This window comes from Polyodon spathula, chromosome 6 (genome assembly GCF_017654505.1).
Source record: "Polyodon spathula isolate WHYD16114869_AA chromosome 6, ASM1765450v1, whole genome shotgun sequence".
Lineage (NCBI taxonomy): Eukaryota > Metazoa > Chordata > Actinopteri > Acipenseriformes > Polyodontidae > Polyodon > Polyodon spathula.
Window position 1 is genome coordinate 17,256,095 of NC_054539.1, and position 23,755 is coordinate 17,279,849.

The window sequence follows — 23,755 nt, forward strand, 5'->3', positions numbered from 1 at the left end:
GAATAAAGATGTTATTGTCATTTTTTTTTTTTTTTTTTTTAAATTAATCACCTGGCACAACTTAAGGGTGTTAATAAATAATGTATTTATTTTTTTGATTTCAGATTCCTTTGTGGAATAATAAACAAAATGCTTGCTTCATTTCCTGCTTATCTGGTTAAATATCTGCAATTTAGTGCCTGGGTCATGGTTACTTCTTTGTGGTATGGGTGAGGTTAGTGCTAATAGTTCAGAATCACATGGGGAGAAGGAAACCACTCTCCTCGAGGAATTAATCTGATGAGACCAGCATGATGGACCAACCGTAAGTAAGCCATGCTATCAATCAAGACAAGACTGCTTGCAAATGAAGTGGAGGTGAGGAAGATGAGTTTCCTTGATATTTAAATAAATTAGGGAGATAAGGTCGATAGGAGAAGCAAACATCCATAATCCCTGATATAAGTCTTAGCCTAGGCTTTTAAATAAATACATTATCTGAACAATAACAAATGTTGTCTCCTTTGCAAAGTTGAGATACCATTTTATGAAAAAAAAGATACTGTTTTCGTGACCCTGTGTGACTGTTTTCTTTAATAACCCTGTATTGAATTGTCTTCTGAGAGTTTTATCTGACACTAGTCTATGGATGTTCATGTCTCTTAGTGCCAACCTTAAAAATGAGATGCTTGCTCACAGAGGATTGTACTTTTGCTGAACTACAATTAAGGCAATAATAAATGTAGTAATTCAACCTTAAATACAGTTTGATAAGCCTTTTAATGTACTCCATACTGTAAAAACTGGACATTAAACTAGTCTGTTATTAGACTAGAGAAAGACTTATAGTAAAAAAAAAAAAAGTAAAAATATATTTGTTAATGAGTTCATGTTTGCTGTATATATAATTAATGGATCAGAAGGGCATAATTCTGCATTATGATGTCCATCAAATACCTATTTAGCTATTTTATATTTTGTTTAGGAATTCTGTAGAACAAGGACATGTTACAATTATGTACAGTATGAACAATATGTATGGTTATGAGTACCACAATGGCAGATTATGCGTAGTTTCAATGTATTTTCAGCACACCTGGAAAGTTCATAATGAAATGTGTATATTGAACCACCAGATGTCAGTAACTTAACCAAAGAAAAAAGATGCCTGTCAGTGTTTGTAACGCCTTTCTTTTCAACAGCCCAATCAGTGGCACTGGAACCATTTTTATAGTGTAGGTGCTGAAAGCCATTGAACAAAACTGTAACCCCTGTATATGATGGAAGCAGGTGCACCGCACTTCGATTCGGAGCACCCCTAGTTCCAGCGCCTGTGTCTGTAGTCTGGTACACGAATGTCATTTTTTTAGCTTACTATTCCAAGTCACTTGATGCATTTTTATTAACATCATAAACATGGAAAGTTCCTTTGATGTATAATTATTATTTAGATGACAGGAACTTTCCAGTTATTCGTGTGGATTCTTTGCTCTTTAGTAACAGTGTGTATAGTTACTGCACTTGAAATGCAAACGTAAATGTTATTAAAAATCTCAAAATATAGGCAATGGCCAATACAAAAATGAACCGTCCCATAAGGGCGCTGTATAGCTTACTTCAAGTAGAAGTAAATCAAACAGATAGTGGGCACAAGATTCAACACTGATGAAGCCACTAGCTGAAACAATTGTCTGTTTAATGTGTTATATGCTTTACCTTGGAATCTATGTTTGAGTGTTTTTGAAGTTATGATAAAAATCAACAGTACTTTCACCCTCTAATTCAGGGGTCTCCAATCCAGGTTCAGGAGAGCTACGGGGTCTACTGCTTTTTGTTTCAACTGAGCTCTTAGTTACTTAATTGAACAAGTTATTTGGCTTAATTAGTCAAGATTAACATGTTATAGATCGTTAACCATTGGTGACATAAAGAAAGGCTATCCGGGCTCCAGGACCAGATTGGAGACCCCTGCTCTAATGGGAAACACATAAGCAACCTTTGTGTTTTGACACTGTCTGTTTTTGGTGAGTCATGTGTGCTACACCTGGCAACAGTATTCTAATACAGGTTTTGGAGAGAGGTGTGAGGCAGAGTGCAGGCAGCTGAGGAGTTCACAGTTGTGGATCTGACAAACCCAGTAACATTCCTTATGGTAAAAGCAGTGTGGTGATGTAGCAAATTTAAAAAGTCTCTGCAAAATCACATATTCGGAGCGGACAGAAATTACATCTGCATTTTTCAAAACACTACACTTTCAGAAGTAGACCAAGTGGTTGTAAAGTGACTTTTTTGTTGGAATAGTTACTGTAGTTATCATGGTAATTATAAGCAGAAACAACAGAGAATAGAGATTATACAAAACATGATATTAAACAGGTAATCATTTAAGTACTCTATAATGAAGTGCCTTGATAAGTAAGGTAGCACAGATCCTTTTAACTGTGAGCTAACACATGGGAAATACATTTGTATCGGTTACTGCACGGGGTCCAGCTTTGCTCAACCGCAATACAGTGGCTTTGTTTATATTTCCCAGTGTCCTATCAAGACATGGCTCAACTACATGAGAGTAAAACGCAGAAAATTGAACAGATTACCGTTATCGCCATTAATGTTATTTAGTATTTGTTTAACTTCTTACAAACAAGGGATATTCCTTTGTTTTATTATTCTTAAGAGTTGTCATGGAAGGAACTTTTATTAATGTCAATTATTTGATCTTTAGTGAGACATGAAAGCGGGTCACTGCAATATGTGCTTACCGTTACCCCGCTTGTTTGAACACGACCAGATTTAACCGTGTTGTATTTGCTTTGTGAATCTGTCACTTGACCACCTACCCCACGTGTTTTTTCACTCGCTTTACTCGTTGTTGTTTATTTGTTCAATCGCCAAATTTGATTGCATTTGATCAAAAAGAGTGGTTTCCAATTGAAATAAAAACTTCTGAAACATGGATTTGTTTGTAAAGAAATTACCATTTTATCAGTTACGTTTCTGTGACGTCAGGTGGCTGTGTGAGCTCTACAGCGCCGGATGGAGCTGTCACCCAGTCCTAGTGCTGAGCTGTGCACAGTACCACCATGTTATCAATATAACTAATCTGCGTTTCCTTACAGTGCAAATCGGCAGGAACAAGAGACGACGCATGTTCGCCTATCATCTAAGAGGGCTGTTTTAATTGAGCGCAGCAAATCTGTTCGTTCGTTACGATCTGTTATATTACTGGGAAAATTGGGAAAATGAGAACGTGAGGCTGGCTTTTTAGTACACTCTATATATATATATATATATATATATATATTATATATATATATATATATATATAAACTACAAATACATTACGTAAATATGCCACCGCTTTACGGGGTTCTGCACAAGCACCGTCTCCACATTCTCTGCTTTGGTTTGCTTTGGATGGTGCAATGCATTTTCGCCAAATCGTCTCGTGTTTCAGATTTAAATTCGCAGATCTCAGGGATGGAAGAATTGCTTGATCAATTTCGCAAGCGCCTCCAACAAGGTCAGGAAGAGAAGAGATCAGATGGGATGCGGCCGGTGGATGTGTGTTTGGACAGCTTCAACGCCATAGAGGACTACATCATCAGGGCGAAGGACTCCATCGACTCGGGTGCCGCTTTCCTGACAGCTCCTGGAAGAATTTACAGCTGGAGAGACTGCCTGCACGCCTGCTGTTCCGACCCTCATTGCACAGTGGCTGTGGTGGAGCTGGAACGGGAGCATTCGGAGGACAGCCTCAGTTGCTTTTTATTCAACTGTACTTACAAAAACAGAAATGTTTGCAAATTCTCCTTGCATCAGGGATACAGCACATACAGTGTGGCTTCCAACAACACCCACTACCCCGGTGATATGGGCGCAGGTTCAGACCTGACTAAACATACAGGTTCCAGGAAACGGCCTTATGTAAATAGCCCAGTTGATGATGCGACACTACAAGGTGTGTGTGTGTATTATTATTATTATTATTATAATTATTATTATTATTCAATATTTGTTATATGTTTTTATGTAGAATATAATATTAAAAAGCAAACATGTTTTCTTTAAATGTAAAAATATATACATGATCTATAACCACAAGAGTATGGCCTATACAGACTAACGTAGGTTGAGTCTATGAACGATATTGTAAAATTAAAAACATTATGCGTTGAATATTATAAGTTTTATAGTCATAGTTCACATCCCACCAAACGTCTCGCCTTATTTAATAAAGTTTACTGGAATAAAAACGAATTCCAACCGTCTACAGATCAGTCAGGTGAAGTAAAAAATAAAAAATGGCGCAATTTACATAACTGTTTGCTGATGGGTTATAAGGAAAGTCGTGTCATTTATTGGGTGAATTTTGTTTATTTAACTCATTTCTTCCCTGTGGAGTCTAAGAAAAACACAGTAAAGAAGAATGATTACTGATGCACAGGTGTGGTAGATATGTAATGAGGTGGTTGAGAACAACAAGTAATTTCTTGTAAATTGAATGTTAGATTCTGTGTCAAGGTGTTTTGAATCTGACTGAACTTGTCACTTAGAACTGGAAGGGTAATATCACCTGGTCAGTCAACCGAGTATCCTAGCACATGTTAATGCATATTTGCTTTGACATTTTATCCAGTTAATTGGGTGGGACTAATTGGGATTAGGCATTGGGATTAATTGTTTGGGGTGTTTCCTGGGGGTGTGGGAAAGGACAGTATTGGAGCCAAATTACTTGGTCTTGAACTCAAGCAAGTGTCCAGCTGCTATGTAAATCTGATGCAATGAACCAATTCAGTAAAATTCCAGCAGGAAAGGTGATGAATCACCAGCAAGCAGACAGGCTGCTCTTGCCATTGTTGTTGCTATGATGTATAATTATATTAGTATCTTAAACTGTTGATTATACTTAAAATAAAAACATTTGCTTTAGTGAATATCGTAGTAGTGGATTGAATATTATGTTTGTAGCACTGGTGTTTACAGTAGCGAATGATTCGACATACAATATTTTTATCTCATGGCCACGAGAAAGTCGTGCGCACAAGATGTATTTATTTATTTTTTTCTCATGTCCCCTCCCGGGCTCCGTAATTATCTGTTACAATCCCTACATTCCTTATACTTTTATAGTGAGCGATGAGCCTCCTCGAAGTGATGCTGGCCAGGATGTAGTGCTCCAGCTACCCACAGACTGGGTCCTTCTGGATGGCAGAGACAGTCTGGATGATCAGGCAATTACCCGCTATGAGTGGACTCTACTGCAGGGTGACCCCTCTGCTGATATGAAGGTACTGGTGCTAGATTATTTTGTCTGTCTGATATGGAGCTCAAGTAAGCATTTAACCAAATTGTTTGTATTTATTTGAAATCTGTTAACTGGGTTTAAAGCCGTGATAACCATTGTTTGAAATAAAATCCCTTGCCGTCTGTTTGCACTTGCAACATTTAATATTATAGACCCCACCTTTGTTTTGTTGCAGATTATTCTCTTGGTATTTTACTTGTGCAGATTATGCTGATTCCTGTGCTGCATGTCAGATTCTCTATATTTGTTTAAATGTAACCTTACAATGTGACCTATGGTACAGGAAGTGATTAGGCTGCTAAAGCTAATTTGAGGTAAGAAAGTAGATGTTTGTCTTAGTGAAGCAATCCTTTACTCTATGTGTGTTCAATATTAACTTAAAACTGCAAAGGAAAACTGTATTGCACTAATAATAGTAAATCTTGAATATTTCTTGTGCAAATGCCATTTTGCTCCAAATTACAGCAGAAGAATAAATATTTGTCTTAAAGAAGTGACAAAGTGGCAAGCAGATTTCAAAAGGACAGTAGCATGTGTCCCAAGTCTGACTTTACCTCTATTCCTACTTGAATGTAGAAAGTCTACAAGCCTGATTGTCAAAAAAGATCTGCTATCGAATCAATTACAAATCCTCAAATTCTACCTAATTATAATTTTATCTAGATGGTTTGCACATTGCAGGGCATTCAACTGCTAGACTGGTGCAGCTCATGCAGTTTTAACATATTAGCAGATGATTAGACATTATATATTTTCGGCCCCCTGCCAAGGCTGGAAGTGAGGAGGAGATTTAGGATGTTAAGGAGGAGTATGTAAACTCAAAGCAAGGCACAAACAACATTGGGAGGTAGGTTTAAATTTACCAGTATTGATTGTTATTGGCTAGCAATTGATTGATAATTAAAAGGAATGTAAGGGTAACCTGACCTAATCTCTGCTTGATTTCCTTATTTGTTACCTCCCTACAGGTGTATTCTTAGAACAGCTGACTAGAATAGATTTATAATATGCTTATGCCATAATGACCATATAAACACAGTGCAGACAAGGAACAATTCCAGAATGGTCTCTTTTAAACTGTGTTAAAAAAACACCTGAGTACTGCTGAGTGCTGAAGGATTGCTGAGATGCCAGATGTACAAGGATATTGTAGGTTCTGGCTCTGCATGTTTTTGAATAGATTAACACTTACATTGTATATGAAACATAGGTTATGTTTATATTTACTGATTGGCTTTTGATTAACTTACCCACCATAATGGTAAATTAGCCAGGTCAACATTTGGAACAGCCTACAGTAAGCCATCTAAGGATTCACCTGTGTTTAGAGAACAATGCAGAGTTTGTCTACCTTTCCTGATAAAAACGTTGTGCACACATGGACCAAATACGGTACACTCTGTAATGAAGCAATAAGATAAAGAATATGACATTGAGGGTTTCAGATTGGCCACATTACTAACTAACCTTGAAGTGGTACCAAGCAGCAGTTATGATATGCTTGTGTAACATAGCAGTCCCCTGATTGTGAAGCTGAGTACAGAGTTGGAGAAAAGGGTTTAGGATAAAAAAAAAGGCTGCTGGGGTTTAGATTAGATGCTATCAAATTACAATATCACTGAGGACACATCTCCCCTTTGTTAACTCAGCTCACTTCAGTTACCTGACGTCACTTCTGGACTTTCCATTGTCAATCCAACTTGTATTTTATGCATTTTTGTATTGCCATGTTTTTCATGCAAGCTCAGTTGTTGGGATTAAATAATGGTTACTGTGCCTCGCATTATCAATAAATCAGAAGTAATTTGGAGACATATTGTCTGAATATATATATAAAATACATGGATGAAGGCTATATTTGCATCCTGAACCATTAAAAAAAAAGGCATAATACCACAGTAGTGACGTCAAAAAGTGATAATGCCTCTAGAGGAAAATATACGTGAACTTTGACCTATTCGACTCGAGAGCATCACTTTCAATTCAAACACAAAATGTCTTGTTTTCAATCACTCGACAACACCCACAGTACAGAAATGTTAATTAACGATCAACAAAATGGTACTGTTTTAGGTTAAAGGAAGCTCTAAGTTTCTAAACCCTTTGTCAGGTTATTGATTTGCTCTTGACTTACACAGCACTGTCTTCAAGCATGTTCCTCAATAGGAGAAGTAGGTCGTTGGTTGATGACAGGAAGGAAGCCATTTAAAGGGGTGGGGACAATTTCACCCTCCAGGTGAAACGTGCAACACTGAAAGCATAGCTTGCAAACTTAGATTTATTTAACTGAGTTCAGTACTAGATAGCATGCGTTATAATAAAAATACAAGTTTACTGTTTTCAAATCTGCACTTTTAAGTCCTATATAATTGTGACAGGGTGACGTCACGACCCAAGCTGTTACGGGCAGGAAGCGAGAGTCAGACCAGCAAGCTGCAGGTTTAAGTGCTGTCGCACACTTTTATTTACAAAATAAACAAAAACAACATGGACAAAACATTTAACTAAGCACACTTGACAAAACAAATGGCGCAAGGGCCAAAACAAAAGATTCTACAAAATTTACAAAACGTAAACAAACTGACAGGACAGCACGCAAACACTAACCTTCACCATGAACACTGACATTAATTGTCAATACTAATTCTAAACCAACCCGTGAACAGGTATTTTATACGCCTGTGGCTCCAGCCACATTCCCACGTCTTTTGACAGGGAGAAATTTGACCCCCTCCCTGCCAACCCAATATTCCCCCCACACACACACTCCTTCCCTCATGTGCGCAGCATACATGGCCACCATCAGCCACCCCGCCTCACTAAAAAACAACCCCCTTCCCCTCATGTCCATCTTTCCCCATGTGGATCCTTGGGGTTGGGTTGATGATCTGGACTGTGGTGGTCTTCTCACCTCCTCCTACCAGGGAGTCCTCACCGTTGATAGTGGGCCGAGGCATTCCGGCAGTGAATTGTTGACAACGGAAAGGCTGGTTTCTCCAGACCTGTAGCCAACAGTGTTAACACTGGCAGGGGCAATGCTGGCAGCAGAAATGCTGACTCCTACAGACATGTAGCCAGCAGTGGCAATGCTGACAGTGGTGCAGTGCACTCCAGCCGTGTGACGCTGGAGACAGCGGGGCTTCTCCCTGTGGCACTGGAGACAGCAGGGCTTCTACCTGTGGCGCTGCAGATGGCTCCCCCCTCCTCCTCCTCCTCCAGGAGGGGGCAGTTGAGCATGAAGTGCCCCCATTCCCCGCAGAGGCCTGGCCTTGAGAGCACTGAGGTAGTCGTCCCAGCTGCCCTCCCGACGTGGAACTGGCCGGGATGTGGGGGATTCCATCAATGGTGACAGTGGCTCCTCACTCTTCGGCTATGCAGCTGGCACCCGTTTCGTTGCTCTCTGTCAGGGATAGCCACTCCTCCCCTTTTTCCTCTTCGGGGCAGGTGGCTCCTTTGCTCCCTAAAAGGGGCAGCACCTTGTATAGTGCCCAGGCGAGGCACAGGTCCTCAAGGCAGGGGAGGAAAGTGTCCAGGCCACCGTCCCTCAGCACTAGGAAAGTCAGTCTTTGGAGGTTGTGAGGCTGGTGCTTCAAGCGCCTTCAGGCAGAGCCTTTCCTCTGCTGTGCTCACCTCACCCAGATAGTATGGGTCCATCCAGAGGGGGCCTTAATATAGGCACACGTCCCACAAGCTCTTCACCACGGATCCCCTTCTGCCTGTAACTGGCGCTGCTGCTGCACCATGCTTTTTTTTATGATCTTTTCTTTTCACTTTTTTTATTTATTTTTTAATAATAAACCTATAGTTCTTGTCTGACACCATGTGTGACAGGGTGACGACACGACCCAAGCTGTTACGGGCAGGAAGCGAGAGTTAGACAAGCAAGGTGCAGGTTTAAGCGCTGTTGCACATTTTTATTTGCGCAATAAACAACACGGACAAAACAAAAGATTCTGCAAAACTCACGAAATGTAAACAAACCCTAACTTTCACCACGAACACTGACATTAATTCTCAATACTAATTCTAAACTAACACCTGTGAACAACTATTTTGTACACTTGTGGCTGGAGCCTACAGTGCCTGTAGAAGACCCCCTTGAACTTTTTTCACATTTTGTTGTGTCAGTGCCTCAGAGTTTCATTCATTTAAATGAGGATTTTTTCCACTTATCTACACACCATACTCCACACTGTTAAGAGGAAAAAAGTTTTTATTGAGAAAAAAATTATATATTAAAAATACAAAACTGAAAGATCATAATTGGATAAGTCTCCGCCCCCCTGAGCTAATACTTGGTGGAAGCACCTTTGGCAGCAATTGCAGCTGTGAGTCTGTTGGGATAAGTCTCTACCAACTTTGAACACCTAGATTTGGCAATATTTGACCCTTCTTTAGCCACTCCAGTGTAACTTTGGCTGTGTGCTTTGGGTCATCGTCATGCTGAAAGGTGAACTTCCGTCCCAGTTTCTTGCAGAGGGCAGCAGGTTTTCCTCAAGGTCTTCTCTGTACTTTGCTCCTTTCATTTTCCCTTCTATCCTGACAAGTGCCCCAGTCCCTGCCGATGAGAAACATCCCCATAACATGATGCTGCCACCACCATGCTTCACAGTAGGGGTGGTGTTCTTTGGGTTTATGCCAAACATAATGCTTTGCATTTAGGCCAAAAAGTTCAATTTTAGTTTTGTCAGACCACTAAACTTTTTGTCACATGGCTACAGAATCTCCTGAGTGTTTTTATCATACTTCAAACTGGATTCAAGGTGGGCTTTCTTGAGTAATGGCTTCCTTCTTGCCACTCTACCATACAGGCCAGATTTTGTGGAGTGCTTGGGATATTGTTTTCACATCCACACTTTGACAAGTCTTGGCCATAAAAGCCTGTAGCTCTTTCAAAGTTGCCATTGGCCTCTTGGTAACCTCTCTGATCAGTCCTTGCTCGGTCATCCAGTTTGGAGGTACGGCCTGATCTAGACAGGGTCTTGGTGGTGCCATACACCTTTCACTTCTTAATAATCATCTTGACCATGCTCCAATGGATATTCAAGGCCTTTGATATTTTTTTATACCCATCCCCTGATCTGTGCCTTTCAATAACTTTGTGCCGTAGTTCTTTTGAAAGCGCCTTGGTGCTCATGGTTGAGTCTTTGCTTTGAAATGCACTACCCAGCAGAAAGAACCTACAGGAACTGCTGAATTTATCCTGAAATCATGTGAATCACTACAATTTAACACAGATGGAGGCCAGTTAACTTGGTGTATGATTTTGAAGGCGATTGGTTACAAAATAAACAAAAACAACACTGACTGATGGTTGTTGAGTTTACTTAGGATTGTTATTACGAGGGGGGTGGACACTTATCCAACCAAGCTATTTCAGTTTTTATTTTTAATTTTCTACAAATTTCTACAATATTTTTTTCACTTGGAAGTTGTGGGGTAGGATGTGTAGATAAATGAAAAAAAGCTATTTTAATGCATTTTAATTCCAGGCTATAAGGCTACAAAAGGTGAACATTTTGAAAGGGATGTAGACTTTCAGTAGGCACTGTAATTAATCATTTATTCAGTTATCGGCTCGAGCCACATTCCCACGTGTTTTGACAGGAAGAAATTTCCACCCTGCCACAATAATGAATGAAAATGCATAGCCTGTAAGAGTTATGGAATTATTTTGTTAACTACATCAGCTTGATATGCACCCAGTATTTTATATATTTTTTATCTGATGAGTCATTAATTGTGTAAGCCTTAAAGCTGCCAAGTAGGTATTCAGCTGAGATGTGAATAGATTTGCCATTTAATACTGAGTGCAGAACAAATCACAATCTTCAGGTTTTGTGTTAATCCCATTATACACTATGGACATAAGTAATTATGAAGCATTTATAAAACAACAAGCTAGAAAAAATGACAGGCGAACAGAACAATAATGAAACCCCTTCCCAGGTACCGGATTTTGAAAATAATAATAATAATGTTTTCAAACCTGTAATTGCTATAAAATGTTAACATATGATGAATAGAATACAAATAAATGGCCTAAACTATGTTTTTTCATTAACCCTTAATATAATAATAATAATAACAGTAATTACCTTAATAATAAAAGTAATAATCAGTAAACAGTAATTATCAAATAAAATTCAAACAACATGTGCCATTATCGACTTGCTCTGTGCCATTTATTGAAATCTTACATACAATGTCCTTTCTTTTGTTTTCATTTTCTTGGCAGACCCTGCTCCTTTTTTGCAGTCTTTGCTTCCCTTGTGTTGGAGGGATAGTCACAAATGCGTACACAGGGCTACTTGGTGCAGGCATTGTTATGGATCTGACTGCTGCAGATGACTGCTTCATTGCCTTGTACACAGTGCTGTGTTTCGATAGTATTTCGTCACAGCACTGCCATTTCAAACCAAACAGCTTCCCGTTTGCAGCTGGTTTACCTGTAAAGTAGCTGCATGCTCTTTTGTTTGTACAGTTTGTACTGTTCTTGGCTCCACATCCTCTTCATCATCATCATCGCTGAGTGATAGGTCGGCATCACTGTCGCTGGTATCGAAATCCTCCAAACCAACTTCGAAATCTTCATCACTCCTGTTGTCGCTCTCCACTTATGTTTAGCTTTCGCTAAAAAACTATATAAACTACAACTAAACTAGTAAAACTAATAATAAAACAAAGAAAAAATAATTTAAAACACTATATATATATATATATATATACTTGTAAAGGTTCAATGGTTTCCAGCAAAATATATCTTAGTCTTCTAAACATAGATTGGAATCGCTACATGACACACAGTTGGATACAAATGTCACCTGAGACTCCCCCAACTTTCATTGCACATTCCACAGTACTAGCACTGCCTTAGAGAATTAAACCTGAGACGCTATACTGAGAAACTGCTCATAAAATAGAATGGGAAACTTGACGTACAATGGGAAACTGGTACAGCATGGTACTGTATTTGTTTGCATCACTGTTTAACTCTGCTGTTGATTTTATTCCATGAAGGCTCCTCAGCCTGGGGTATTGAAGTTGACTGGCCTGAAAGAAGGGTCCTACCACTTCCAGCTGACCGTCACAGACACTGGGGGTCAGAAGAGCTCAGACAATGTTACAGTCACTGTTCTCCAATCAGAGCACAAAGCACCAGGTACAACACCTGCATGTGTCTCAGAGAAATGATGTTTTTGCCAGTCAGCTCCTCCTTCATGTCCTTCTCTGTCTATTGCTTTAGTGTTACATTTTACCAACTCGTTCATGATTTGTTTGTCAATAAATCATGAAGTTGGAAAAAAATCTGAGGACTGTGTTCTATTTTAATGATCTAGTCAGTGGCCGGTCTAAATACTGCCGCCCTTTAATATTATAGAAATCCAGCGTTGATTTTCTTACAGGAGTGATTTGTAGGTTCCTATGAGCATGCAGCTGCAAACAGTACAATTAGACTAAATGTTATTAAACAAGTACTTGCTTTGAATTGTATTTCCTATATATCTGCATTTGAGCTAGGAAGTGGATTAAAACTGAACTGTTTTGTTGTATTACAGCTATCTAGCTAAAGTATGTGGTAACAACGAAGGCTAATGCTTTCTTCTTGACCTTTCCTATTACACAAATACAAAATAATGACTTGTTCATCAGCATACAGCGAAATACCCTGCAGCGCAAGCTGTTATTTAACCCAAGCTGTGCACTGTATTTCATGCTTAAATGCCCAGAGGAAAACATAGTATTGAAACAGAAATGTTGTATATGCTGATTTTGTTTCAAAACCATTGCAGGTTAGTACACTGCTCAGTTTAAAATTAGGGCTATTTTTGCAACATGATTAGAGGTAGCACATTATCCTTGGAAAAAATATTAAAATATAAAAGCAATCAATGTAAGTACACATAAAGGTCACGAGCCAGATAGGAACAAATCTCTATCCCTCCTGAAAGAGAGTTGAACACCATTAGCATTGAGAGACACAGTGTTTTTAATTTAATCAAATGTAATTGTCTTGTCGTGCTTTGTCAGTGGTTTCCCTTATTCCTGGAATAATGGACAGTATGGACAGTTGCTTCTTGAGAGACTCACTGACAGCATTGTGTGTAAGCCTTTAGTCCCTCTTGTCCCAGAGTAGGTTGTTGAAGATTTTTCCCTGCTGGCTATAATAATGAATATTTCTGTCCCCCAGTCTGTCCAGGGCTCTGCTCCCGCTACCAGTTCATGTGTGACGATGGCTGCTGTGTGGATATCACCTTTGCATGCGATGGAAAAAAGCAGTGTCTCGATGGGTCAGACGAAGCCTTCTGCCAAAGCAGTGAGCTCAAATACTGTGATGTTCATAGTATGCTTCAGTTTGGTTGCTCAGGATGTATTCAAAATCCTTGGCCCTAATGTATTCATACTTGGCCTTAGATTATATTTTAAATGAAAAACATTTTTTAAGTTTTTCACTACACCTATGTCTTTTAGATTAAAGCGTTATAAAGTATAAAAGTAGCGGTAGGCTATATTGAACAGTAATGGTTAGAAATAACTGTTTACTCACTGATAGGTAGCTTAGTAAGTATTATTGTCTTCACTTCCCTCAGTTGAAGGGACTGAAGGAAGCCGCAAGTATGTTACCCACTCCTCCGAGACGGTCAACCAGAAGACTATCATCCTGACAGAGGGGGGTGAATACAGGTCTGCTGAAGACCCAAGGAAGACAACAATGGAAAAACTGCAACCGTCCTTACATACACACAACAGGGAAGAAACCAATCCACCATTAACTCAGGGAAAGACTACACAAAACAACATACATGTTACAGGTACCTGTGTACAGAGTCTACACTGTATAAATGCTTATGTAGCCATGGTGTATGCATGTCAATAAGAAAGGCTATTGAGAATTATAGAGTTTACACTCAAAGCATTTTGCTTGTCAATTTAGTGAACACAAAATGCAACATTGTTCACAAAACATGGAAAAAATACATCTGACCCTCAAATTTGTGTTAGATGGGCATTTAGGCATTTAGATCCAGTTTTTTAACAGCGTGTCTGTTCTCAGAGTACTGTCTGGCGCCCCCTGCTGCTGGCCCTTGCAAAGGTATCTTTCCTCGCTGGTTCTTTGATGCTGCCACAGGAACATGCAAGCACTTCATCTATGGTGGCTGCAAAGGCAATGGAAACAATTTCCTACAGGAAGCAGACTGCGTCAATGACTGTATAAAGAAACAAGGTACAGAAGTCTTTTTGTTTGCTTTATGTCATTGTGGGTCATACAAGTTACAAGGGCTAGCCCAACAAAATGCTGACACCTGTTGTATAGGCTGTCCCTCAAATGTCTGATTACTGTGTTATGCTGATAGCGTCTCTCACGTTTATTCTGTAAATCTTCCTGTTGCAAGTTAGTCTCAATCACGATGAGCAAGAAAGCAGACAGACTTTGATGAAGATTGGATAATAGAGGTATGGTTGGCGGAGAAATTCTCACTGTTAAATGTGTATGCTAAGTAGTAGCTAAGAGTCAGCCAAACATCTTATGGTGGTTTATTTTGCTATTTACATAGTGAGGGCTCGGCTACTGGAAGGATTATAAACCTGTTGAGAGAGAACAAACTATATCCCCAGCATGTATTACCATCACTGTGTACAGGGTTGTGCAGTTCTCTGTTTATTTATTTATTTATTTATTTCGATTAGTGTTGCTAACCTACTTTGCTATTTATTTATTTATGTATTTAGTAGATTTAAACCCTATATCAAACCTTTTTTTGTACTACTTTTTGTATTAGTTTACTAATATTGAAATATGAAGATTGACAAATATGTTTATAATGATAAAAATGAAATGCTTATATATACAGATAGATAGATAGATAGATAGATAGATAGATAGATAGATAGATAGATAGATAGATAGATAGATATTAAAATAATATACAGACTGTAAATCTCATGGCAATGTGTTTATGTATTAATTTATTAATTTTTCAGTGAGAGTAGTGCAGGGAAAGAATGTTGCCCTCTGAAAAAAAAAGCCATTAGGATATGAAATCAGGATCTCCCTGCTGCAGCACTGTTCCATTTAGCCATCATGGGACAAGATGTTAGATGAGGAAAAATAGCTGTAAAAAGTTGTACATGGCTTAAAAAAAAGTATGTAATAGAAATAAACAAAAGAAAAAACATATTTCGTCTTTGCAGAATTTGATGGAGCCTACTGTAAATAGTGTGTGCATTTTGGTAGAAAAACAGTATAAAATGCAGAAATCCACAAGTCCTTTAAAAAGCTGGGGTTCAGCAGTTACAAAACTGAAAGAACAGCAAGAAAAATCAGAATTCCACAAAGCAGCAATCATAGTTGGCAATTATTTCATATCTGTGATGCAACAAACTAATCAGGACTTGGATTCAGTTTATAGAGAAAGAGTGGAAAAAAACAGGCAGAAGCTATGTTTGTATTTGAATAACTCCCAAGTATTGCTTATTATAGTAGTCCTCTAAAGCCCCTTTCACACTGGCACGTCTGTGAAACCTCGTACCTGGGTCGTACTCGGGTTAAGCCGGGTCCCAGTGACCCACCTCAGAATGTGGGTCGACACGCTTAGACCCGGGTTGAGCGAGACAAAATGCATGATGGCTGACGAAATAACAAACAGCCACGCCTGTGTGAAGGTTTTTGTTTATTCTGTTCAGCCATATTTTTGTTGCTTGAGGCACACCATGAGCCAGATTGCAGCAGAGATGAAGAAACATTTGCTGTAATCAACACTGGGGCCGACGGTTCAATCCAGAGAAGCTTGGATAGAAGAGTCAGTAACAAGCTGCTTCCGGGGCATTGATACACACATTGTTTACTTGTGACTGTCACCCAGGTCAACCCTGCTTTATCAAAAGCAGTGTCAAATCGCTCAGCCGACCTGCAGGACACCGGGTTTCGACCCGGGTAAAGCATGCCAGTGTGAAAGGAGCTTTAGTATTTTTACTTAAATTCCCTAGCAAATGTGTTCCAAACTGCACTGAAAAGAACATTTCCTTAAATTATGGTATACATTTGTTTAGTGTGAGGTGGGGTCACAGGGAACCTTTTGCGCATCTTAGTGAACCCGTCAAACTACAAGGCTAGAACCGCCCCTGTTAATCACTAATTGGTTGATTGTGTTCACTGTTAAATAAAACCAAAATCCTATAAGTTATATTCGATTGTTTTGTGTGATGGGGTGGGGGCAAGTTGATTTTTACGGTCAAGTAGATTTTTTTAACATTTTATCCTTGGACAACAACTTTTTTTCATAAATTGCACTTCCCTGGTGTACTTAAGGGGTAGTCCTTTCAGATGGTATTTGGATATACTCTTTTGTTAGACTAGGACTCTTCTAAGGCTTGCACCTTTAAGCATGGAAACGCTTTATTTTAGTTTACTGGAGATGGATGTTTAAAAAATCCATAACCTATAAACTTGCTAAGCAGCTCACAAGCCTATCACCCCCCCCCCCCCCCCCCCCAAATATATTTCTTTTTTTACATACTTGTGTGCCAGCAAGAAACAACAGAATCCACAATGCACCTGAACGAACTTCCTGCCACATGAAGACTCGCAGGCATACCTGGAGGAGCATAAAGAAATGTCAACATTTTAAAAAGATTATTTTGTCATGGTTGTTTGGAAAAGGAGACCATATAGGCAAAGTCAATTAAGAGCTGCTGTTTCAAGTGATGATATATAAAAACCAACCTCTTTTTTAAACAAAGTAAGATTATTTTTTATTTTAAATTTGCTTGTGTAAATTATGTGCAGATCTGCAGCGTGAAAATTAACATTGTGCTTTGTTAATTAGCCATAAGACAAAACTCATAAACACACGTGTGCAAATACCTTTTCCTTATGTATCTCATTTATTTTTACTACTTAACTGAAAAGTGGATTATGCACTACTTTAGTAAATGTGAAATAGTGTGTAATGCCCAATTGCAAGGTATTGAGTATTTTGGTAGTATTTTTTTTTTGCCTTGAAAAGGCCCCGTCCTTCGTTTAAATGGCACCACTTAGTTTACTGAGGTAGTTTACATGTTTACAAAATGTTTTAAATGTGGCAGCCTTAGAATATTTGACTTTGTAAACCCTTAAAATGGGAACAACATACAGTGTGCATAACATGTTACAGTTGTTTTGTTCATCCTTAACCCTAATAACAACATAGCCTCATGTGACTGAATGTTGTTATTTTCGCTATTGTGCCAATAACATTAGTTTTTTTCCTCCATGTCACTACTCTTGTTTACTCATGAGTGACGCTGCAGGCATGAATCATTGAGTCATGTTTATTTAAGCCCTGTTAATAAACTTAATACACTCTAAAGATCTTTTTTTTTTTTTTTTTTTAATTCTTAGACAAAGACCCACCACACCATACTACTGCTCCACCCTCCAGCATAAACGCTGAACCCGGTAAGTTCTGTCAAATCTTATCAAAAATGAAAATCAAACACATACATATAAAGGGTGAATTAAAACAAAAAATTAATGAATGACAATGTTATTGATCGCCTGCAGTGTTTATGGTATCAAGTGACTCACAGTGAAATTGACACCCACACAAAATGCAATGAAGGTTGTCACACATGCTCTGCAGCAATGGTACAGTAGCTCATAAAGCCAACTGTTGTGCTGAACCTATCCTTCCTGTATCCCACCGCCAATTACTGATCTCCTTGCATGGGAAAGGCCAGCTGGTGAGACTTCAGCCTAATCTCTATAGTGGTGCTGTACACCCACACCCTTATCCAGCAGTCACACTCCACACTTTGAAATCCTAACTTATCTTATGTAACCCAGCTGTTGGTTTGCTGGTGGCCAGCAGTATCCGTCAGCTGCATTGTATAATAAATAATGTCTTGGTGGTTTAATTAGTTTTGTTGACTTTTGGAACCAAGTAACCAAAACTCCCTAAAATTTCTAAACTGTCAATTCGCCCAATTTATATATATATATATTTATATATATATATATATATATATATATATATATATATATACACACACACACACACATTGCATATATGGAAAAGTGTTCACATAAAACGTAAGTGGTTCATTCACACAAATATGGTGATTTTATATCCTATATAATGTATATTTTTGTAGGATATTTGTTCAGGTGTTTTACAATATTGTTTATGATTCATGAAATGCAAACAATAAAGCAATAAAAGGAAATGCAAAATGTAGAAATTAACTCTAATGACTACTGAACTGTACCTGTGCTGTTTCTAGTTGTATACCATTACAATAGTTGTATTCCCTTTACCTTGATTCAAAGCTGGGCCAAGTAGGCAACCAGTCAGGGCTGTTTGTTTCTTAGACATGTATATTTTATTCTGTTCTTTTTAAAGCTGATGCTCCTCAAGAGAAAGATTCAGTGGATAAAGGTGAAGTTGGAGGTGGACACCCAGTCCCAGATTCAGGTGAGACAATATTTGGACATTCCAGAAAGTCTGTCCCTGCAGTGACTTCCAGGCCAAAGCATCTTACTGGCTGGAGAGCATGTCAATCATTAGGGGGAAGCAGCTGGTTGGTTACCGACAGCAAAGTTAGCCTTGAAATGGGAACAATTTCACTCTCCAGGTGAAATGACCCAGGAAGTGCAAGATAATCTGGAAGCATCTCTTGCAAACAGAGATTTCTTGAACTTAGTGTAGTACCGGATATCATGTTTTAAAATGAAAATAATGTACATGTTTGATAAAACATTTGTTTTTTCACAAACTGCACTGAGAGCTACAGTGCAATTAATGGATGTGCATCATAGGGAATATTTGTGGAATTATTTTGTTAGCTACAACAATACAACAAGCTCAACACTGGCTTCGTGTGCTCCTCAGTCTCAACCTATGTGTGACATATTTAGAGATAAACCAAAAAACATTCAAGCCGTAAGTGAAGAAGTTCCTAACCTAAACAGAATAATTAACTTAAATATACATACAACACACACTGTGCAATGTCACTAGCCTTCTGTGTATGGTAATGGATGTTTGTATGGTAATGGAATGTATATTAATGTGCTTTTTATATTGGAACCAGTTTGATAGTGGAGAAATGAATCTTTTCCCAAGAAGAAATCTGAAATGTGTTTGTTTACTATTGTGTGTTCAGTGACTGGCACTGCAGAATGTCCTCTGGGACTCAGCTGGTGTGGTTTATCCGCTCCTGTTTTCCCCTGAAGACATGTCTAAGAGTTGTTTCTCGGAATATCATTTCACCAGGTGCTGTGCTGCCTCTTGCTCTGGGGCTGGCCATCACCGCCTTGCTCCTGCTAATGGAATGAAGCTGAAGAAAGCCCAACCTGTAACATTGGAGGAGTCTGACTACCTCATCAACGGCATGTACTTGTAGCTGCAAACACAAAGGTCCTGGCGGAATTGGAAGGACCCAAAACAACTTTGTTTAGCTTCAGCCAACAATATGTATATTATACTATACAGCAGAGTGGGTGTATTCTGGTGTTTGAGGCTTAGTGAAAATGTGAAGAAGCACCCAGAACTTTATGTAGTTTTTCATAAAATAAAAATGGAACACTACAAAAAGAAACATCAGTTTAAGCAACCCTTGACCATGTTTGAAATTTGTCCATATAACCAATAAAAGGTCATCTGCAAAGCCTCCTGCCTCTTGTGTGCACCACGTTATGTACAGATTAATGAGAGAATGCATCAGTTAGCTGTTTGAAAGGGACCAGTGTGCAGTTTTAATTCCAGAGGTAAATGGATTATACACTACCATACAGCATGTCAGGGGCTCTGTGTCGTATCCCTCCCCATTGGTTTAACTAGTTAATAACTACCAGCATGGTCAATGTTGTTTAGACTAAAACCCAAGGAAAATATATAAGAAAATCTGAGTGTTTAATGGAAATCTGAATGTAGTTTAACAACAATGAAGTCAAATTTCCCTTAAAATTGATATTTATTTAAAATGGCATTTAAGAAAAAAATACAGATTTAAATAATTTTTAAAAAGCAATTAAAATAAACTATTGATGTATATATGTATTATTAAGGCACCTTATATATGTATCTTAATAGATCAGCAACCAACTGCTGTTTACTATGGCAAGTATGGACTTGTCCTACCGGTTCCCATAACCTCAGTTCAGATTTTCAGAATGGGTTTGTTCTGTATTGTTAATGATGTGATATTCCAGTAACATTTGTGCACTATCCTCCTGGTGAATCAGTCCACATGTAATATTATTTCTAACATTCTAATTACTGTTTTTACTCATTGCTGGTTATTTAGCAGCTGTCATACTAGGTTCAGTGACTCGCTGTAAAACTTGAGTAGGCCCTGGCATAAGTAGGCTTTCTAGTGCTGTACACAAGGCCTTTGTTTGCTTCCTTTTTTTATTATTACTATTTCTTCAACTTACTAACCAATATTAAATAAAGGCAAAGCTAGGTACTGAATTCAATGATATGGTCAGTTTTCTGCTCCCTGCTACATGGGTTCCAAACTGTAAGCTAAGAAGTCTGCAAATCCTTCTATTTACCACATATTCTCAAAGCCTTAAACATAACCAGAAATTCTGCTCTGCAGTTTAACATCTTTTAGAAAAGCTTAGGAATGTACTACTCTCAACAGTCAGGCAGAAATATGTGTGCTAATGTAATCTGATCCAGAAGATGGTGCTATTGTGTAACAATGTATGTTTATTGCATGTAAGTTATCTACTATTTGGTGCATACTAGTGTGACATTGTGAAAATATGAAGTTTTAATTGAAGGTACAGGGAACTGTATACTTTAACAACTTTTGTTTTCAAGAAGGTCAACCCACAGCAATCATTGTATTTCTCCTCTAGCAATAGAAAACCAAAATAAAAAAATATAGTCAACTCTCATTAATATGAATTGTAAAGGGCCGGTGAAAAATGTGTGTTGGCACTGATCAGTAGTTCTTATTATCAGGAGTCAGTTTTTATTGAAGTTACAGTAAAATTGAAATCAAATTTCAATTACAGTACAATGAAAAATATTATAAATGTAAAAGTACTGTGCATGTTATTGAAAATACAGTTCCACGTGAAAGTGTAAGTGAAAAAGTATACATTTGCAGCTCTGCATGTCTCATTCTAATCACAGGCATTTTTAAACTACAAAAGCAAGGGATCCTCAACATCAGGCTGTTAACTTGCATCCACTGTTTTGCTGTTCATAGGTCTGTATTACCGTATCCCAGTTTTTCAGAATGGTTGAGAAAGTGTTTGTGGGAATGTTGAAATCTGCAGCAACGTCTTTCCTTATTGTGTACAGTGGTGCAATTCAACACCTCCACTTTTGTCTGCAAGGATAATGCACATTTTTAGCACTGGGCGCTCATGTCTGTGCTTCAAGGAAATGGATTTGATGCGCAAGAACTATGGCAACTCAAAATGCATCATAGGGTGAGGAGTACCAAAACAGCACTAAAATATAGTATAGAGGTGCTAATCTGGATGCAAGTTAAAACATTTCCAATATTACACATATTGAACTTCCAATTTGTTTTATTCCAAATTTTCTTCCCTGGGGGGCTACAAAATAATTCTCACAAACAGGAAATTCGTGTTAAGTGTATTTGTATTTCAAGAAGTAATTTACAATAAGCAACTGCTAAATTTGTTCGGGACCATGTAGAAAATGCATAGTATCAGGAAATGTGTTCAATCTGAGTTTGTCTTGATGAGAATTGACTGTGTATATGTTGTGTAAAACACATTTGGGGAATTAATTCTGGGACTGTATTGTCATCATTCCTCTTCCATTGCAATCATATCTGTAATGATTTTTGGAGCTAAATGCAATATTCTAGATTCTAAACCTGCCAGAATAAAAACAATAAGAGTTTTATACTCTTTCACTTTGGTACTAGTACAAAATGAGAAATACTGTGGTACTCAGACATTTTGCTCTATGGCAGGTACTTTCATACATCACATAAGGGTCAAGTTTTTTATCGTACCTTATGGTTGCACAGGGCATGACAAAGGTCTGTCTGTATGCTCCGAAGACAATTATTAGCAGATGTGTTTCACCTCCTTGCAATATAGACTGTATTTTCATAATTCCTCTTCCACTGCAATTATTGTAAGGTGACATTGGTTTTATGTTGGGAAATATTTTTCAGAAAATTAAAAAACTGAAATATCTTGCTTGCATAAGTATTCAACCTCCACACATTAATATTTGGTAGAGCCACCTTTCGCTGCAATAACAGCTTTAAGTCTTTTGGGGTAAGTATGTACCAGCTTTGCACACAATGTCGGAGTGATTTTGGCCCATTCTTCTTGGCAGATTTGGTTCAGGTTGGTTGGACGACACTTGTGGATCGCAATTTTCAAATAGTGCCACAGATTCTCAATGGAATTGAGATCAGGACTTTGACTGGGCCACTGTAGGACATTTGCTTTTTTGTTCTTGAGCCATTCCAATGTTGTTTTGGCCTTGTGCTTGGGATCATTGTCCTGCTGAAAGGTGAATTTCCTCCCAAGCTTCAGTTTTTTAGCAGACTGAAGCAGATTCTCTTGCAGTATCTTCCTGTATTTTGCTCCATCCATTCTTCCTTCAATTGTAACAAGATGCCCAGTCCCTGCTGATGAGAAGCATCCCCACAGCATGATGCTGCCACCACCATACTTCACTGTAGGGATGGTGTTTCTTGAGGCATGGGCAGTGTTAGGTTAGCACCACACAGTGCTTTGAGTTTTGGCCAAAAAGCTCTATCTTGGTCTCATCTGACCACAAACCTTTTCCCACATTGCAGCTGAGTCACTCTCATGCTTTCAGATGGTACTTTTTGAGTAACGGCTTCTTTCTTGCCACCCTCCCATACAGGCCAGTGTTATGCAGAGCTCTTGATATGGTTGACTGGTGCACCATTACTCCATTCCCAGCCACTGAACTCTGTAGCTCCTTCAAAGCAATTGTTGGCCTCTCTCACAAGTCTCCTTCTTGTTTGAGTGCTGAGTTTTGAGGGACGGCCTTTTCTTGGCAGTGCCTGGATGGTGTGATGCAGCTTCCACTTTCTGATTATTGATCTAACTGGGCTCACTGGGATATCCAAACACTTGGATATTATTTTGTACCCTTTCCCTAATCTATGCATTTGTATTACTTTATCTCTAACTTCTGCAGAATGCTCTTTGGTCTTCATTTTCCTTCAGATTCACAGCCTTACTAATGATCCTTCAACAGAGGGGTTTTTATCCAGAAAATGTGACAGCAACTTTAATGGTTCACAGGAGGAGGCCAATGGTAAGGTAAGTGCGTCCTCGTTTGGGCAATTTCTTTCATCTGTGCAAACTGGGAGCTTCCACAGCACAGGGGTTGAATACTTATGCAAGCAAGATATTTCAGTTTTTTATTTTTCTTAAAAATACTTCCCAACATAAAACCAATGTCACCTTACAATAATTGATTCAGAGTTTCAATATTTAAAAAT

The 23,755-nt window shown here is 38.5% G+C and overlaps 1 protein-coding gene across 1 annotated transcript; it reads left to right on the forward strand.

Annotated features, from left to right (window-relative positions):
* Positions 1 to 3,304: 3,304 nt before the first annotated feature.
* On the forward strand, positions 3,305 to 22,433 carry LOC121316934 (low-density lipoprotein receptor-related protein 11-like). The gene is made up of 9 exons (XM_041252322.1): positions 3,305 to 3,940; positions 5,113 to 5,270; positions 12,308 to 12,449; positions 13,479 to 13,604; positions 13,879 to 14,100; positions 14,343 to 14,513; positions 17,670 to 17,726; positions 18,670 to 18,741; positions 19,543 to 22,433. Exons 1-9 carry the CDS (start codon positions 3,331 to 3,333, stop codon positions 19,602 to 19,604), a joined length of 1,620 nt encoding a protein of 539 aa, XP_041108256.1. The 5' UTR covers positions 3,305 to 3,330; the 3' UTR covers positions 19,605 to 22,433.
* The last annotated feature ends 1,322 nt before the right edge of the window (positions 22,434 to 23,755 follow it).

Excerpts from the sequence above, each read along its gene's own strand:
- LOC121316934 (XM_041252322.1), top strand. The coding sequence starts at position 3,331 with ATGCCACCGCTTTACGGGGTTCTGCACAAGCACCGTCTCCACATTCTC. Across the intron at positions 12,450-13,478 it reads ATCAGAGCACAAAGCACCAG|TCTGTCCAGGGCTCTGCTCC; the intron begins GTACAACACCTG and ends TCTGTCCCCCAG. Across the intron at positions 14,514-17,669 it reads TGACTGTATAAAGAAACAAG|ACAAAGACCCACCACACCAT; the intron begins GTACAGAAGTCT and ends TTTAATTCTTAG.